Source organism: Ipomoea nil, unplaced genomic scaffold (assembly GCF_001879475.1).
Source record: "Ipomoea nil cultivar Tokyo-kokei standard unplaced genomic scaffold, Asagao_1.1 scaffold2151, whole genome shotgun sequence".
NCBI classification, from domain to species: domain Eukaryota; kingdom Viridiplantae; phylum Streptophyta; class Magnoliopsida; order Solanales; family Convolvulaceae; genus Ipomoea; species Ipomoea nil.
In genome coordinates, this window is record NW_017618579.1 from 197,020 (window position 1) to 216,769 (window position 19,750).

The 19,750-nt window shown below is 38.7% G+C and overlaps 1 protein-coding gene, 1 long non-coding RNA gene and 1 other non-coding gene across 4 annotated transcripts; 2 read left to right on the forward strand and 1 right to left on the reverse strand.

The window, feature by feature from the left end:
• Positions 1-2,353: 2,353 nt before the first annotated feature.
• Positions 2,354-2,425, forward strand: TRNAC-GCA. The gene has a single exon. It is a non-coding gene; the product is annotated as a tRNA-Cys (tRNA).
• Positions 2,426-4,576: 2,151 nt separating this feature from the next.
• Positions 4,577-19,038, forward strand: LOC109149068. Its single transcript, XR_002048913.1, has 4 exons — positions 4,577-4,886; positions 6,179-6,185; positions 14,338-14,343; positions 19,028-19,038. It is a non-coding gene; the product is annotated as an uncharacterized LOC109149068 (long non-coding RNA).
• LOC109149067 (monothiol glutaredoxin-S15, mitochondrial-like) lies at positions 9,821-13,128 on the reverse strand. Of its 2 annotated transcripts, none has more exons than XM_019296710.1 (7): positions 12,969-13,128; positions 12,595-12,693; positions 12,207-12,341; positions 12,020-12,119; positions 10,864-10,930; positions 10,238-10,316; positions 9,821-10,168 (listed from the first exon to the last, which is right to left on the reverse strand). In XM_019296710.1, exons 2-7 carry the CDS (start codon positions 12,655-12,657, stop codon positions 10,109-10,111), a joined length of 504 nt encoding a protein of 167 aa, XP_019152255.1. In that variant the 5' UTR covers positions 12,658-12,693; positions 12,969-13,128; the 3' UTR covers positions 9,821-10,108. The 2 variants fall into 2 exon arrangements, with proteins under 2 accessions (XP_019152255.1, XP_019152256.1); XM_019296711.1 differs by having other exon boundaries at positions 12,595-12,701.
• Positions 19,039-19,750: the final 712 nt, after the last annotated feature.

A 19,750-nucleotide genomic window follows, 5' to 3' on the forward strand; every position in this document is an offset into this window, starting at 1 on the left:
ATGTACATAATGTGAACGTCGTTTTAGACCAACGTCCACAATATAATGCAAGGTAGACCCTGACCCATGATATAATTTGCCTACATGTTGTACCTACCAATTGTTATACAGTGGACCATGGTCCATATAGCTGTGTGGACTATGTTTCAATACGACGTTGTTTCTTTTAATTAAAAGAAATGATTACCGTTACTGTGAACCAATAACGGCGTATCACATTACAGATATGTATATTATCAAATGAACTTGTAGTAGAATTAAAATGATACTTTAGTGTTGTTATAATGAACCTATTGTGTGTATAAAATGAAACTGAATAGCAGAGCGCGCGCACACACACACACACACACACACACACACACACACACACACACACACACACACACACATATATATATATATATATATATATATATATATATATATATATAAAATTACACTTTTGGTCCTGTGACTATTGGGGTCTTGTTAATTTCAGCACTCAATTTTAAAAACTAACAATTTAGTCCCGTAACTATGCAATTTTTAACACATTTGGTCCATCCGGCCAAATTGCCGGTCAATTGTCGCCGGAATTTTTTAATTTATTTTAATTTTGTTAATTCGGGGGCAAATCAGACATTTCTCGTTCTTCCTTCTTCATTCTTCTTCCAGGTTACAATTACGACGTCGCTTGGGATGTCATATTAATTGATTTTCAATGCCGGTGTGTTGACGATATCGGGTGCTGGCCACCGCCGCAAGGTTGCTCACCACCTTCTCCAAAATTTGACTTTCCACCAATCCTATTCATAGCAATTGCAATAACTTAATGGGTTTCCCTGGAAATAGCTCCAAGTGACATACCACCAGTGCAAAATCGCTGCACAATTGATGAAGCAGGTTTAACCTTTGTAAATGGAATAGGTGAACAATCACTTTTCCGTTCAAGAAGGTCTCGAAGAACATGTAATTACAGTAAATGTTCAGAAACTTTTAGAACATCAACCAGATATCTGAAGTAATAATAACCAAATCAGTACACAGGGAGCAGAGGACTGGGTTCGTTACCCAATCAAGATTCAAGCTGTTCGTCATATCCGAAATAAGATTTAGGATTATTAATTGGTCAAATAATAGTACTAGGTTGTACTAATACTGGGTTGTTTGTCGGATTAAGCTTTCATTGAGAAGAATTTGTGCATTAATTCCAATTTTCTTGAAATCCAAACGCAGAAGTCATTCATATAAACTAACAGATGAACTAAACATCATATTTGCAGCCTTCTTCTTGGGGAGATTGTTGATGGCGAATTTGCGATCGGAGAAGACCGTATGAAACAATGTAACCTGGAGAAGAACGAAGGAAGAAGAAGGAAGAAACAATTTAACTTAAATTGACCGTTTTGCCCTCATGAATAAACATTTTAAAATATTTATATTTTTTCGGCAACATTTGGCCGGTGATTTGGCCGGGAGGACCAAATGTGTTAAAATTGCATAGTTACGGGACTAAATTGTTAGTTTTTAAAGTCAAGTACTGATATTAACAAGACCCAAATAGTCATAGGACCAAAAGTGTAATTTTCTATATATATATATATATATATATATATATATATATATATATATATATATATATAGTCAAATGAACATATAGTAGAATTAAAATGATGATATTTTACTGTTGCTATAATGAACCTATTGTATGTATTAAATTAAACTAAATAGTAGAGCTTATACAGATAGATACATTGTCAAATGAACCTGTAGTAGAATTAAAATGATACTTTTGTTTTGCTATAATGAATCTACTATGTGTATAAAATAAAACTGGATAACAGAGATATGAAGTATGATTAAAAGGACACTTTAGAGGTACTATAAATCTATAATGAAACTAGTGTGTAAAAATGAAACTAAAAAACAGAACTCATACAACAGTAACGAATTAGGAAAACGGTAACGATTTCTTTTTAATTTCTAAAATTAAAATTAACGACGTAATTTTATTTCATGGTCCACGCTACTACATGGACCATGATCCACAATAAGAATTGCATTTACCTACTCTTAATTTTATTTAGTTTTTTTTTTCAGAAAATAAAAAAAATAAAAAAAAATCTTATGATGTGATATGTAGCTACAAAAATTAATTACAATTTTTTATTCTTTTCATTTTTTTCCTTAATAAAATCAAGATGTGTGAAGAGTTTTATTCATATGTATATTTATCATTTTTTATTAAATAATTTCTTTGGAAAAAAAAAAGAAGAAGAAATTTACAGGGACAAGAAAGGGCTTTAGTCAAAACTGAGAAGCAAATAATTAGCAACCAATTAATATACTTATCTTAATGAACTTGTTTCAACGAGGGTCCATAGCTCAGTGGTAGAGCAATTGACTGCAGATCAATAGGTCACCGGTTCGAACCCGGTTGGGCCCTGTTTGATGCGTTTTAATTTTATTCCTTTCTATAGGAAATTTAGCATCACTACACAATCAAAATGCATTGATTTATTGAAGTTTGGGATAAGGGTCAAATAGGCCCTTCAAGTATAGGCTAAAGTGCAATTGAATCCTCAAACTAAAAAAAGTTTCAATTAGACCCCTTAACTTCTTATTTTGATACAATTAGATTAATTAATAGGTTACTTTTAAGTAACCGGTAATTTTTTATTTTAATTAAAAAATATAATTAAAATTAAAAAGACATATTTCTTAAATTCAAATAAATTAATTAAAACAATTTTTTTAAATTCAAATAAGTTAATTAAATGTAAGAAAAGAATTTACCTTCCGCCCAGTATAGAAAAGCCCGCGGCCATGGCGTACACAAAACATCTTTGCGGCCATGGCGTCCACAAAACATCCTTGCCCTTTAATTTCTTTCCTCTTCACATTGCCACCCCACATCATGGTTCTTTCCCTTCAACGTAGGAGATAACGACCTCACCTCTCATGTCTTCTCCTCTCCGCCGTCACCACTAACTTCACTGCCACTCTCAGTCACCAACGCCGCCGCATCCGCTACTACCGACGCGTGCTGCTCAGCTTCCGCGACCGCCACCACCGCTATCTTCTCTCTATCGGTTTTTCAGCTTGAGAGAATGGGCAGTAAATGGAGAAATCCATGGACGAGGCAGACCAATCTAAAGAAGTCAGCCTTGTCTTGAATTTTTAGTTTTCTGCCTTTCTGGATATTGGACACTGAAGCTATTTCATTATTGTCTTCTTATTCCTATCCCAAAATAATTGATATTCGTTTAGATCTTGCTTCTCCACACTCGCTGTCCACAATTTTGTTTTTAAAGACTGATAACCACTTAGATCTTTTTACCGCTAGTGTGTTTCCTGTTTGAATCTCCATCGTCATTTTAATTTGTTTGTACACTGTTTATGAGCAGGTCAAGTTCTTGCTAGCATAGTGGTACACCTAAACTAAATTTTTTCTAATTACTTTTCGTTTTCATACTCCATATGTTTTTTGCCTTCTGTTTTGAGTGTTTTAAGTAGATTAGAGATTAGAGAATGTCTGTGCAAAACAGTTTAGGTTTTTATGGGATTTTGGATCAATCATGTAAAAAATGATGTGAGTTACTGTTTGAAGTTGTGAAAGATTTGCACAATAAGGAATAGTCTGTGACTTGGTACATAAACCAATTTGTCTGGTAAGTTTTGGAAGAGCTTCGTGAATTCGACGGAGGGAGAAGCCCGTCGTCGGGCTGGTGTAATTTTTTTAAAAAATTTATTTTTAAATTAATTTTACCTACTATTACCTTGAGGGTTAATACCTCCAATGGTCCTTCAAGTATTAGCCATATACCAGTTGTGGTCATCATTCGACTTTTAAACGACCACGAGACGTCCTCCCAGTGGCGGACCCTAACCATAAATAATGTTGGATATAGGAAAATTATATAACACGTCAAAACATTATAAAAATATTCATAACAAAATATGAATATAATCAATTTGATAAAATAATTTGAATAAAAGATCCATTATAAATTACACATCTCATCTCATTATTAATATCAATGAAGAAAATTATATAACACATCAAAACATTATAAAAATATTCATAACAAAATATGAATATAATCAATTTGATAAAATAATTTGAATAAAAGATCCATTATAAATTACACATCTCATCTCATTATTAATATCAATGAAGATTATATTATTGTGTTGAAGCAATATGCACGCACTAAGCCAACCACAAATTCGAACCTTGGCCTACCTTTAATCCAACCATGCACTCTGCCAACTAAGCTAAGTCACATTCTGTTATCATTTCTCTATTTTTTAATACTTATACTAAAACTTCTACTATATATACACATATACATACAAGAGTTATATAAGAGGTGGGGGTGGGGTGAGTGGGGGCAGTTGACCCCACTGCCCCCACTGTGGGTCCGCCTCTGCGTCCTCCATCTTTTAAAAAATAACCACATATGGTCCTCCCTTAAGTTTGGTGTTAAATGTGCATTAAATGTGAGGACAATGCTATCTCTTCACCTATATTAGCATTCCTCTTAAGGTTGCAGCTTTATTGCTTCTATCACAAGAAGAATAATGACACTTTTTTTTGAAGGTTTAAGCACGGCATACCATTACCCAACAAAGACTTCAAACTTACCCACAACCAGAAGTTCAGTAGATGAGAATAGATGTTCCAAAATGCATGCATTCTAGTTTCAAACACAAAAAAAAGGACGGAGATGCAAAAACCTGTGCATTTTGACTAATGGGTAAGCTTAAAGTAAAGAATCAATATGATTGCAATCACCAAGACTGCAATGATTGATCCAATGATCCATTTGTTCCGGCTCATCCTTCTTGACATGGTAGTCAGTATCTTCTTGCTCCTACTAATATTGTCATCCACTCCATGAAGCGTGTTATGAGCATGCAGAAGAGACTGTCGTTGTTGGTGCAAATCTTGAAGATTTGAAACCCCAAGCTCTTCAGTTTCCAGCATCACTTTTTGACCTTCTCTAATCCTATCAGTGGACTGATTTAGGCTGTGTTTGGAAACCCAGAAAATGACTTCTAGAAGTCATTTTCCGAGTTTTTGGTGTTTGACTACACCTGGAAAATCCAGTCAACGGAAAACATTTTCCGTTGGGGAAAATGAGCTCAATTTGGCGGAAAATGACTTCCGCCAAATTTGGGCGGAAGTCGTTTTCCGCCACTTCTCTTTCATTTTTTTTTTAATGATTCTATGGTTTCTGACGGAACCCAGTTCCGCCGGAAACCATAGCCATGGTTTCCGGCGGAACTGGTTTCCGCCAGAAACCAGCCTTGGTGTCCGGCGGAACTGGGTTCAGCCGGAAGCCATAATTTTTCTTTTTTTTTTTCTTTTTTTTTTTTTTTTTTGTTTTAAAGATTTAAAATGTATTTTTTATTCAGAATAAAATAATTAAAATATTTAATTATACCATTCTACTCATTTTCCAGAAAATGAACCAAACACAGCAAAACAGTTTTCCAAATGCAACCAAACACTGGAAATGGAAAATGTTTTCTGAAAAATGACTCATTTTCCAAAAACCATTTTCCAGAAGTCATTTTCCTACTTTCCAAACGGACCCTTAATCTCTTAGTTGATGTGCACATTGACAAGTACGATACCTGATTCCACAGAGATTGAATTTAGAACCCAAAGAGTGGTTCCGTAGGCGAGATTGAGGTTAGGCTGGCTAGATGCCGAGCGCGGACAGGTCCGTTCACACGTGGTGAAGTTCTTGCCTGCCCGCGATTAAAGAAGAGAAAGTGAGTTTGTGTGACTCAAAGAGAAAGAAGATAAAGTGATGAGTCTGTGTGACTCAAAGAGAAAGAAGAGAAAAGCGGGTCTTTGTGACTCAACAGAAACCTCCAAAGAAAAGTATACATTTTTTAGTGTGAGAGTATATATCTATACTTATAGCATCATGGTTTTTCTTTACACTTGATTGCATGTGTTGTATTTAGAGTATGTTGAGATGTTAGTTTGTTATTGATTGTTGTTTAGCATGAAAACATGAGATTGTTGTTCTGTTATTTAGTATCTCTTTATTTATTGTTGAAGCATGAGATTTGTGTTACGTTGAGTACTTAAGAAAACATGACTATTGTGTTGATTTTATGAGTTATTAGGTTGCAAGCATATAGAAGTGTTTATAAACATGATCTGAGTTTGTTGTTTAAGTGTGAAAGTACTTGAAATAATGTGTGCTTGCCAAATGATTTTCAAAACCTATATTCTATAGTACTTTACATGGTTGTTTGATTTTATACTTAGCATTAATTTACTAACAGGTTTATTTTCTACCTGTTTTTATAACCTCTTTCAGGTCGGCCCAGTTGTTGAGGCGCACGAGTTTAGTTTAGTGCGTAGATGAGTTGTTAGACTCTAGATAGTTTCTGTTTGGTTGTTGATGAATAGATACTGATGTTTAATGTTAGATGTTTGTTGACTAATGACTTAGTTTGATCTTTTGTTGGTGTTGGACACTGGGTTTGTACCCCAAGCTTTATGGTTATTTTATTGAAGTTTAACTTGAGTTAGTTTCTCCCTTTTTAGCCTGTGCAGTCGCCTCGAGTGGTGACTGTGGCGGTAACACCCGTTGGTTGGTTTTAGATGCTTTAAGTTATTAATCTTCCTTTTAATTCCTTGTTTAGCTTATCTTATTACATTAAGTAATTGGGATTTAGATTAAGAAAAGTGGGGTGTTACAAGTTGGTATTAGAGCGGTACGAAACGCGGGATTTAGGAAGGCTGAACCTTAGGATTCAGTATATATAGGAGACCTAAGTTGAGTACTAGGATGGACAAGTTAAGGAAGTGAACTTTAAGTTGTAAGCTTTGAAGTAAGAAAGACTTTGAGTTAAGAGTAAGAATTCTAAGGTTAAGAAGTTTCTTAAGTCTTACAGTTAGGAACGCGGTGAGATTGTGAGTTTCTTACGCTTGCTTAACTATTTATGTGCTTTTTCAATGTGTTTAAAGTACTGTTTGCTTGCTTCTTGAAAGTTTAAAGTTGAAAGTTAAGATTTGGGAGTTGAAAGTGAAAGTTGAGACTTTAAGACTTTGAAAGTTAAAGTGTAAGTGAAAGTTTTGTGAAAGTTGTTACATGTTTCTTGTTTTGTGCCTTACTTGTTGTGAGCCTTACTTGAGAAAAGAGAAGTTAGAAGTAGTTAGTTCTTAGAGGTACTAACTGAGCTGACCTGTTCTAATCGTGTAAAGGGCTAACATAATGCCATCGAGAAGAAGAGTTAGAGAAGAGACTCCTCAGCTCGTTCTAAAGGAGCTAGAACTTCGTCTTCCACAGACTTGACTGAGAGCCTACATCAGCTGACTCAGTTGACCCAAACTATTGGAGCCGCTGTACTGAATGGGAACAATGGTAGTGGGGACGTGACTGGGAAGATCACGGGGCGTAATCCGCCGAGCTATTCGGGCCAAGAGGGCCCCGAAATCCTAGAGGGATGGATCCGAACGTTTGACAAGCTGTTAACGTGTCAACTGTGTGACACCCCGAAAATTTATTCTTTTAAGCCGAATTAATAACACGATTAATTCCTATTTTGCCTTACAATTCCTTCATAATTCCCATTGAGTATAGTTAAGAGACCTAGTTTGACCAAATCCCTTAGCCTTTTAAATGTGGTCAATGGGTTAGACCTTGTGCCTTATTCCTTGTACTCAAGCCTTTAACTAAAGAATTTCTCCTAACTTGCTTTTGGGAAGGAGATGCCCTTTTGGTCTTTTCACAAGTCTTAACTTGGAACCCAAGATATTTCCTAGACAATCACCCAAGTCTTCCACATTTAGCCAAAGAAAACCTCTCTCTCTACACCCTAGCTTACTCTCCAAGCCACCCTAAACCCTCCCATTCTACCAAAGAGTTCTTCATCTTCCTCTACCTAGAAGACCATCAAGTTTCCACCTTTCCCCATCTACAAGCTTAGGAAGGGTAAGTTCTAGACTTCTAGCGTTTTATTTCTTAGTTTTTCACCTTCTTTATCTAAGTTTTCTTGTGTTTGTTGGGTTTTGGTTTGTGTAATGAAGATCACTTGGAAGAGGACCTTCAAGAAGGATCTTAGGAGTTTGGGAAGTGTTGAATAGGCTAAGAAGGTAACCCATGTCTTACAAAATCTATTTACACTTGCTATGTATGATTTATTGATGCTCTTGAGTGATTCTATGCATATTCTTGTGTATATGCTATGTAGAGCTTGTATCTAGGGTTCTCTAATACTATTTGTTGAGCTATTTATATGTATTCAAGTCCCTCTTGTTATTGATGTGAGTTTTAAGGTGTTTGGGCTTGAACTTGTGCATTCTAACAATTTTTCCCAAAGTGGTCTTTCTTCTCTCTGTTCGGTACCAGCGGGCAGACTGGCGGGCAGTTTGCCACCCGCCAGTCCACCCACTGGTACAAGGTTGGCTGTGGCGGGTGGTTGACCACCCGCGGTACCACTCGCTGGTACGGGGTATTTTCGGCGGGTGGTTTGCCTCCCACCCGAACCGCCCACCGGTACGTTTTGTTGATTTCTTGTTCCCCGGTTGTTTGTGAGCACTGATTGATATTTCGTAAGCCTAGAACGATGTCTTAAGTATCCTTGATAGAATTTGTGAGTCTTGAATTGTGTTTGTGATCTAACTTTGTGATTCGTTGGATTGAAGTGAAATCTATGATGTTCGTATGAGCCTTTATGATTATCTTGTTAATTTGCATGCTAGCTACGTAGTTTGTTGGTACTAGTATGTGCTTTCCTCGTAATAACCTTATTCTTGATGAGGTTGGTAACTTTTGTTTACCAATCGTTGTGGTCTCTTGGTTGGAATCTGTCGATATTGTGGAAATACCTTGGAATGTCTCCTTCGTGTTCTTTCTTGAATTCCTTCAACTGAACCTATCATTGTGAACTTGTGCAATTGTTGTACCTAATCGTGATTATTCCTTGATTCGGCTATTGCTGAGCCTTGATTATCTATGTCGATGACTATGTGTTTATGATTGATATGGGATTGGCAGTAAGGAGCTTTGCTCCAAAATGAGATTGGCGGTATATTATATGATGTTTATGAGATCGGCGGTATTATATGATGTTTATGAGATCGGCGTCAAGCAGGCAGGGAGCTTAGTCTCCAGATGGTATAAGGTTGGACTGGTGTACAGGGTGGCCTTGGAGGTACAGGTTGGAACTATTATAAGGATGGAGCGGTGTAAAGGTTAGAACTTGATCATTGATTGTGATTATTGTATTCCCTCTTGCTTATGAGCATACCTCTATGTAACCTTTTTGGTTGTTGTTTGATTACCTCGCCTTGTTGATTATCTTTGTATCCTTATCATTGTCTCCTCGAATTGATTCTATTGATTAGCCATGTGTTGGTCGGTATGATTGAGTGTGTCCTTTGATGAGTCAAATGATACTTCCATCTCTCATGTTTTAAAAGCTAGTGTTGCTAAGACTATAATTATGTTTCCAAGTATCAAATGATTTTTATCTATAAAGTATATATTATGTACTTCAACGCGTTTGAGTGTGTTACTTAGCAATTTTCGCTAACGGTTGTTACACCATATGTTTTTTAGGTACATAGTAGTTCGTTTACACCATATGTTTTTTAGGTACATAGTAGTTCGTTCATGAGCGCGTTAGATGAAATCTTTACTTAGACTAGTCTTCCCACCTCTCTCTTAGCTTAGATAGTATGGCCTATGAGCCTTGAACATTTAGACTTGTTGGATGGTTATTGACTTTCGGATTAAGTAGATTGAGATTGGCCTGTGCATCTAAAGTTATAGTTTAGATGTGGCATAACATCCCGATTTTCCGCATCTTTAATACGTTAATGATTAGTCTTTGCTTTTATTCCTAAGCTTCAAATGCTTTAAATTATGCTTAAAATCGGGAGTGTTACAAACTGTCCGCAAGACCAGCGTGTGGAGAGCGCTGTGTACTACCTACAGGATGAGATGTGTGTGTTTACATTATTCAAAACTTGTCTATCATCCGGAAATCTGCAATATCCCTCCCTCCCTCCCAACTAATACTACTCAAATCTCTCATAGCAGGAGTAGTATTCAACTGAAACAATGTCTATGCTGCATCCTCCTGCAATTAGGTTTCACTCCCTTTTCCCTTCTTCCTTGACAATGTCTTTCAGCTTTTCCTTGAGTTCCCCACTCTGCAAAACCCACACAGATTCTCAGCATCTTAATCGAGCAAGAAGCAAAAGCAATGATGATGAACATACCTGGTGCATACTAAGGATGATGTCTGATCCACCAACGAATTCTCCATTGATGAATATCTGTGGGAATGTGGGCCAGTGGCTGCATTACATTTACATCCATCAAACACCAATCAAACAAACCTCCCATGCTAATTAATTTCATAATATACAGAACACAATTCAACTTCTGGCAATGGGAAGCACATATTTGAAGTAAAAATATACAGTCAAAGTTTGACAGTGAAGAAGGGAAAACAATTCAAATAATACAAAAGAAATCTATTTCAAAACTCCCTTACAAAACAGTTAACTGTTCTGGACCACATTGGGTAAGAATATACTCAATTCTACATTTGTATATTCCACAACTTTAAAGTAGACAGTTTAGAAGAGCTCACACGTGTATATTCCACCACCATGGCGGTAACCATTTATTTATTTTTGAAAGGGCAGTAGGGAAAAAAAATTGCCACTTGGTCACAAGTGTTTGCTTTAATGCATCTTCAACTATACTCAATTAAAGCTTGATTTACATCTAAAACCGGTTTTTTGCTCATTGAGAAATACCCAAGTTGGAAAATCAGAGTGCTATAAAGAGTTTCATATCCATCCACAGACAAAGTATGTAGTACAAAGCATTGACTTACCTGAAGGATTTTACAGCATCCTTTAGCTCATAACTATCCAATATGTTTCTGGCACTTATAGGAACATCTGCAGACACCAAATCAATTTTTAAGCACACCAAAAAATCAAGGTCACAACTCTACCAGAAAGGAAGAAACTCACAGAAGCAATATGCAAAAACCAATTGTATCAATGAAAATTTGTCTTTTCCACTAGCTTCACGTAAAAGACAAAGTCAACAATAAAAGGCAAAGAGACTAATTAAAAGATTCGCATATTAATTTACCTCCAAATTAGGCATTCCGTTTCACTCAATGGAAGTACAATTCATCAATTCTATATTTTTCTCAATTTCAATCAATGATTACTTCACCATGTCAAGAAAATAAAGAAAGAAATAAACAAATAACAGTCATCCATTTGAACACTATTTTTTTCATCATTGCTAAGCGGTACACAGACTTTTTGTTCTCTTGCATGTTACTCTGTACTTTATAGACCTGTTTCTGGTTCCACTTGACTACATGAACCAGTACTTGTAGTTCACCTGATTCAGATCACATGTGCTTAAGATCTCATCTTAAGGTTAATTAAGTCACTTTAAATTGTTTTCCAACATACTAATTGTTGGGGATGAAGAATCAAAAGGCTGAAAAGCAAATTAAAATGATAAAAATAACATTACAAAGGTCACACATCACGTGAAATGTGTAAAGTACAAGCAATTATCTAAGCCCATATAGTTAATTACACCTGGAAAACATATATGTACTGAAGTGCAAGAGAGCCAAAAGTGCACATAGTGGCATGCAAAATCCCTATAATTTGTAAAGTTAAGGTCATGTAAAACTGCAGCAGGTAGAAAGCAGTCAGACTAATATAGGGCAACCTTTTAAACAGAGCTAAAAGTAAAAGCACTTTCAAAGATGCATTTGCTTATAAATACTCAAAGTGCAAAAGCAACAAATAGAATAAAAACACATAAAATAAGAGAATCATAACACCAGACCTTTATCAATAAACAATCCTTTTACTTCACCAAAAACAAGCAAATATGGTGTTTTATTTTCCCTTTTTTTTTATTTTTTTATTTTTTTATTTTTTTATTTTTTTATTTTTATTTATTTAAGATTGTCTATATGCAGATGGGCATAAACTTAACAGCAGTATTCTTACTATATTCTTGTAAAACCCTCACTGCTAATGAGCTGAATCCACATAGAGGACGATTGGGCACCCCTTTCATGTAAAGCATCACGGGGTTTTCTTTGACATCCTACAGATAGAGAACTTTAATAGCATAAAACCAGTCAATATATACAAACAAATGCTTTTTTCACGGAGAATATATTGAAATACAAACCTGCTCAACTATGTCCTTCAATGAAATACCGGAACTCTCAACTTTACTAGTAGGTCGAAAATCTTCGTGTGTGTCCGGGTCATTAGGCACAGAGCTTAAGTACCGATTTCCAGCTTGATACAAGGATCTGGATCCCTGTAACATATATATTTGTAATTATAAAGCAGCAGTTAATGCACAAGGCCATTAAATATAATCCCTTGTATTCAATATTTATACACTCCTGAAAATCCAGGCTTTTCCAACCAAATAAAAGTCACAAGATATTAAGTGTTTCATACAGTTTGTATCTTTACCAAATGCAATTCAGTAAACAGTTATCATCTAAAACAGGGCATCTAGAGTAACAAACAAATTAACAAGATTGAAACAAGGAATTGAATCTTACAATGGCAGATGTTCGGTACCCGGCAAGGCCTTTAAGCAGCATGTTAGGTAACGACCTCGCCATAATCTTGGAGCTTCTATCCACCTCAAACTCGTAAAACTGCAACACTGGTGCATTAATTTACTTATCAATTAAAAGAAAATGCACGAGTTTATTCAATTGCTTTATAGGGCTAACAAACAAGCACTTCCCAAATTAAAACCGTACCAGGCAGAATAAATAAAGAAAACATAAGTTGGAATGTGCTAACTATATATATATTAACAGAGCAAACTCATCGAAGCAATTCGTCGAACAGCTGTTAGATCCACTGAGGCTATTGATAAATTAGTAGAAAAAAAAAATTAAAAAGGTGAAATGAAAAGGAGGATTACCAGCGGAGAAGATCAATGGTAGAGCAGGGGCGTTGTATAAACAAACAGTAAGAGGCTAAGAGCTTCGTTCTTCTTCCGTTCCGTTCAGCTTTCTAGTTTCGTCTGTTGTTGAAAGACGACGAATCTTCGATTTTCCTTTCTTGCCCTTGGAAAGAAAAGCAAAATCCGAAAATATGACTATACTAATCAAAAATATATGTTTCAGTTGTACATCATAAGTTAAATTGTAGTTGGTTAGTTATCATATTCAGTTGTAGTTGGTTAGTTTTCATATCTCTTTAGGAAGGTTTATTAAATTGTTCATCATTATGTTCAAAGTATCTTGTAGTGAAAGTAGATCAATGACCTTTTTGCGCAGATAGATGTGGTTGTATCCCTTAGTTTTTGGTGTGTGAAACCCAATTGTATTACTTTTTTATTCTATATGTTGTAGGAAAAATGAACTAAGTCGATTTAATCACAAAATCAGGTCCTCTTGCATGGCCCGCTGGCCACTGATGTACTCCCATTTCCCATATGCCCAAACCAGGTTCACCGATCTCGGTCTTCAAGAAAGATCGGAAGAATGGTACGACGGTGGCCCGGTCGCGGCACAAATGGGCGACCAGTCAGGTAGAGTCGGCGGAGGCATTGGAGAGGAAGGATGATGAGGTTTTGTACTCCGGGATTGCGGCCTTGACCCCCTGTTTCGCCTCTTTCGCTTCCAGCTTGGCCGTAGTGAGCTCCAAGTCCTTTATTTTGGCCTCCCAATGAGCCACGATCCTTTTGAGCGGATCGACCTCTTTTTCGTGAAGGTTGTCAAGGGCTTTGGCCCGACATAAGAGGTCGGTTGCCAAGTGGGCCATCTGCAAAAATAAGTATTAGCCGAGAAGTTGTTTGCTCGCCGTATGTACAAGATGATTGTAGAATCAATACTAACTAGCATGAGCTCCCGAGCGAGCCGTTTGCCGACCTGGTTAGCCGACTAGACGAGAGTACTCTCGCAAGATGGGACCAGCCTGCATATCTTTTCTAGCAAGGCGGCTGGGTGACCCTCCCCGCTGAGCAAAGCGTCAATCACGAGCATATTGTCCGGGTTACCGATTTTGCGCTGCCTTTTCAGCGGTGTTACTTCCTCCACCTCCACCTCTAGGGCCTTGTCCTTGCTCCGCTTGGCGTAGGCTCAGGTCACCAGCATGTCATACCCCGAGCTCGCGGGCTGCGCAGCTCTGAGCGAGAGTGCAGTCGGAATCGACGGCTCGAAGGGAGCAACCCTGGACGACATGGCTTTCTTACCCCCGAGGGAAATTTTGGGTCGGGCTTGACGGAGAGCATATGAGATGGTCTGGAACCCCTCGTCAAGGCCCATACCTACAAAACAAGCAAAGAGAAGTTAGTAATGCTCGGTAAACCCGATTAGATGAGTTAAAAACATTTTGAATGAAAAAAGAGCTTTTTTCGTTTGCGATCGTTTAAATTCCGGACCTTCGACGCTCGGGCCGGTCGTTGGTGGTAGGATCGCGACGATGACAGCTATGGGCTTGGGGGCGTTATTCTCTTCAAGGTCATACCTTGAGGCATAAAGTCAAGCCGCCGTGTATTCCTCGGGTGACTGGAAGATCCAATAATAGTCATAAAACTCCGAGGAAATCTTTGCCACAACGTTGGCTAAGGCGCGGCGGGTCTTGGTCGGGATGGTATGCTTGGTGAAATGCATCGACCAAACCCGGGGCACTGGCAACTTCCAAGTATATTTGATCAAAAGAATTCGATCTTTCCAGCCTTTATTGTTGTCTAGGAGATGGGTGATGCTGCAATGGTACCCTCGGGATTGTATCATCAAAATCCCTCCCCCATGTTTGGGCAAAAGAGACCGGACATAAAAGAGGAAATTAAAAAGCTCGATAGTGCATGGGAGACCATGCCGAACACAGATCTATAGGAAGCAGGCCAAGATGTGGCGGGCATTCGGGTGGATTTGCCCAGGAAAGACCTCGTAATATTGAAGGAACGAAATAAGAAAGGGAGGAAAATGGAATGTTAACGGGGCCTTGAGGGAGTCGGGCTGATCCCCTCGATGACATTGCCCAAAGAGCGGCGAGTGTCAAAACGGACTCAGCCAGTCATAAGAGAAGAAACCTCTTCGACCACAGCTCGAGTGAGTAAGCAAGAATGCTAACACATAACGTCACTATTGAGGAAAATGCGTTTATAGCTCGGAGGGGCGGGAGCACGGGTTGAGGAAGAACGCTTGATAAGTGCCAAAGACACACATCTTTAAGGGTCTTTAAGAGGGCATTTTACACTCGTTTGATATCCTTTGTGTTTGTAATTGATTACAACCAATTTATGGTTGGTTATGCTTGTAATTGCTAATGTGCCGCAAAACACCACTCTACTTTGTGATTTTATGACTTATGAAGGTTTTAAGCATGAAACGGAGGCATATGGGCACGGAACGAGCATCACAAGGAAAGGGCAAAACCGCAGCCGTGCTAGAACCAGCTACGCACGTGGGACATTGCGTGGAAATGGAACAGAAGGATCCACACAGAGGCCCACGTGCGTGGAAGTAGGATAGAAATTTCCACGCACCTCCTCCACGTGCGCGGGAGGAGGCGAGACCATGATTAAGTGGCCGATCCACGCACTTGGATCGTGGCGTGGGAAGCAGCCCGGCGACTTCATAAGCAATTGGCAGAATTCACTTTTAGATAGTTTTCAGATTAGAACACTTTCTCTCTCTAGCATTTTAGGGTTCTAGTCTCTCATAGCTTGAAGATCTTGGAGAAGAAGATTGACAACCTTCCATCCAAGATTCATTGTAGAAGAAGACATCAATTTGCATTCTAGTTTGGTACAACCTAATTACTTTCCTAGTTTAATTGCTTTCTTACTTTGATTGCCATTTCAATTAGTTTGCAATGTTGATTCATCTAGCTATGTGTGGCTAGGCTTTTAATAGGATTAGGATTGTGAATCTCAATCATGATGCTAATGTGAGATACAATTCTTAATTAGGTTTTGATATTGCAATTGTATGAGTTGATTTTGCCATTGTTTATGAGTTGTGTTTTCATTGAATGTTTTGTATGCTTCTTGTGAAGTCCGGCCAACTCCTTGAGTTGATCTAGTCAAGTAATTAGGCAAGAGCTTGCTAGATCACTTGAAGCTCCATTTCTTTGGCATTTCCTAGTTCAAAATCTGGGAGGATGAAATTAGGAATGAAGCGTAGGCAAGATGTTCGTAGAAATGACTCTTAGGACTTGGTCACCTAAAGGTGTCCTAAACCTAAAGGAATCCTAGTATACCGAGAGTTGAACAGACTTGGCATAGCTTCACACGATTCTACTCTTGCAATATCCTATCCTATGTTAATGATCCTAAATGCATCATGAAGTAGATTAACAATCCTATCCTATTCTCTTTACATTTGATTTAGCTAAACGTTTGTATTGTTTGAATGCCACAACTCGATTTAATCATGTACAAATTCGTGACGAGGTACATGATTGGCAATAGGTCTCTTTCAACTTAATACCATTCGACTCTTCCAATTTGTCATCCCCAGAGAACGATAAAACTCGGGGTTCATCCCAAACATTTTGACGCCACGTAAAGCGGACGCAGTTTGTCAACGCTCAACACTGGAAAGACCGACCAGAAGGGTCGAGATAAGATGAGAAAGAGAAGAAGGAGAGAGAGAAGGATAAAGGGAGGAGAGTACAGCTCGGGGAGACTTCCCGCGCTCGGAGGGATCATCTTCCGCGCTCGCGGGGAGCGGGGTGGCGGGTTGTTAGCTGGCCCCAACGTCGACAACTCGGGATGACTCTGCTAGGTTCCTCGGGAATACGTCGATCTCCAGGATGGTTGAGTTGTCGGTAGAGACTGTGAAGGAGCCGATCTCAACCTCGTCATCGTAGTCTCGGCCCGAGACGTTTTGGTTGTTAGAGTTCGACATGTCTTCTCCTTAAATAGTAAAGGAAGACGTTTTAGTGCCAGAACCTGGGCAAGGCTACGTGCATACGTTTAAAAACAAAGGAGCTTTAATGAAAAGTTTAAACAGAAGAAGCTTGGGAAGAATACTTACTAGTTGAGTCGCGGTAGGTCGGGAAAGCGTGGGGGAACGAGAAATTCGCAAGTGCACTAGCTCGGGAAGCTTCGATCTTAGTTAGCGAAAGAAAGCATGGAATGGGACCCCCTAAAGTGCCATATTTATAGATGGTGGATGGGGGGAAACGTTTCAAATTTCAAAATTCGGCGCAAATCTCGAGTGCGCGGTAAGGGTCGACACGCGTTGATTGGCCCCTTGTGAGCAGTGATCAGTACCTGATTATGCACCCGCGTCGCACAAGATCTGTGCAGAGTGGCGTCTTCCGTTCGAGTCGTAGCCCGAACCCTTCCTCCCATACCGTCGTCAGGCTCCAGACTAGGGGGGGGCTACTTGATGGGGATTATACCCCAGTAATTGCGCCTATACGATGGTCGGTTACGGATCCTCTGTACAAGCTGAGTTTGAGCCGACCTTGCCCGTTCACTCCCCTAACTATATTGCCAATCGAGCCTTGCCAAAGGCAGCGTGCCTAGGTATTTTCATGATATTAACGCCAAGACCTATTCAGGTCGGGACAGACCGCCTACCCTAACCCTAGCAGTAGGGGGCCAAGCCTTCAGGGATAGCAGGGCACGTGGCCAAGCTCCCTTGGGCCACAACCTGACCCTAGGGGTGTTAGCGAACAGAGCTTTCGGTAAACTACTCGTGTTCATGTTCGGTAAGCGTTCGTTTATGTTCGTTTATTAAGGTAAACGAACATTAACAAACAAAATTTAGAGCTTGATTTGTAAATAAACATAGTTTGAATAGTTGTAAGCTCGTTTTATAAGAGATCGTGAAAAAGCTCGCTTGTGTTTGTTTAATAATGTTCGCCGAACAAGCTCATTTAGTGTTCATTTAATAATGTTCGCGAACAAGCTCGTTTGTGTTCGTTTAATATTTGTTTGTATTCTCTTTGTAGTTGTGTTACTTGTTTGGTTATTTTTTGTGAACATAGATTATTTCTTGTTCACGAACGAATTGTGATCATGAACATGTAATAGCATTCACGAACGTGTTTATGAACGTGAACGAATATGTTCGTGAACCTGTTTGTTAATGTTAATGAACACATTCGTGAAGGTGTTTGTGAACGTTAACAAACACTAATGAACGCTTAACAAATGAACACGAACAGGATTTTCAAAAACCTTAACAAATGAACACGAACACACCAAAATCCTTAAAAAACAAATACGAACAACCTCCGTTCGTTTATGTTCAGTTCGTTAACAGTCCTACCTGACCCCATGCATGTGTCCCATGTGCCGTTCATGCCGCACGATCGGAACCTGTTCCCTCTCGATCCCTATAAATATCGCATTTATTGAGAGAGAAGATTTTTGGCTACTTCTAGACACTATCCTTGAGCTCGGGTGTCACTGACCCACTGTCGAATATTCCAAGCTATAACACTTAAACCAACAAGTATACTAGGTGAAGGATCCAAACCCGGAACCAACCCTATAAACCGTATTCGTAGTTGATTGTATTTACTACATTAAATTCCTTATGTGACACCCTGAAGTCACATAATTCCTTATAATTCCTGAAATTTAATGGTTGGGGACTAGTAATTGACTAGTCAACCCCAAAGTCAAAGTTGTACATTGAGCTTTATAAGGAGTTCTCTTGTTCCTTACACTTCCTTATGTTAGTAAGGGTATTCTTGACCTTTCACTTGTTGTTGGAATTGTAACCTAACCTAGTAGACCACCTTCATTCTCTTCTTACACTTTTCTAAAAATCTAGCTCCACCTTCTCTCTAAAAAGGTGAGTAGCTTTTCTTCCAAGACAAGTTGAAGCTTTGCCAAAACTTCAAGAGTTGCTTCCAAGATTCAACCTTTCATATATTTGGGCATCTAGGAGGGTAAGATCTAAGTTCATCTTGTGTTTTTGGTTTCATCTAAGGTGTCTTTTCTTAAAGATAGGATCTTTATGATCTTTTGGTATGTTCTTGAAGTGGGTTTGGAAGGTGAGCCTTGAGAGGAGCTTGTTGAGGTGTAAAGTGAAGTCTTTAGTCTACAAGAGGTAACCCATGCTCTACAAAATCTATTTTGCTTACCTATATGTGATTTCTTGGATTCTACATGTGTTTTGCTATGAAATGTGAGTGTTTATGCATTGTCTTGTGAAAATGCATATCTAGAGCTTGTGTTTAGGGTTCATTTGTGCCATTGCTTGGCATTTCCTTTGATTCAAATCATTTTGTTGTATTTGGTGAGATTTGGCATGTTTTGGACTTGAATTTGAGTTTGGAGATGAAAATCCGCGAAGTGTTTTATTGTGGTACAGGGATGTACCCGCGGGCGGAACGGCGGGTAGGCGTCCAACCCGCCGCCCACCCGCGGGGTACACAGGTTGGGCAGCCTGTACCCGCGGGCGGAACCGCGGGTACGTATTGTGGTGATGGCGGAGATTTGTTCCCCGTGATTCTTTTGACTCGGTATTTGGTCTTTTGACTTCCCGTTGTTCTTTTGTGGAACTATTTGAGTGTCTTCTTGATGAAAGTATGTCTAGAACCATCTGGTAGGAATCCATGTAGGTTTTTGGTGTCTTGAATCGTGCTAAGTGTTCAACATTGTGTTTCGTTGAACCGTGATGAGTCTTGTGTGTTCTTCGGAACTACTTTTGGTTTACCCGTTTGTTAAGCTTGCTAGTTCGGTGTTTAAATGCTGGCATGTGTGTTGTTTGTACCTTCCTATTGGTT

Coding starts and splice junctions, on each gene's coding strand:
- LOC109149067 (XM_019296710.1), bottom strand. CDS start 12,657: ATGGCGAGGTCGTTACCTAACATGCTGCTTAAAGGCCTTGCCGGGTAC. Junction 12,342..12,594: donor GGTACCGAACATCTGCCATT/GTAAGATTCAAT, acceptor TATATGTTACAG/GGATCCAGATCCTTGTATCA. Junction 10,169..10,237: donor TCATCCTTAGTATGCACCAG/GTATGTTCATCA, acceptor TGGGTTTTGCAG/AGTGGGGAACTCAAGGAAAA.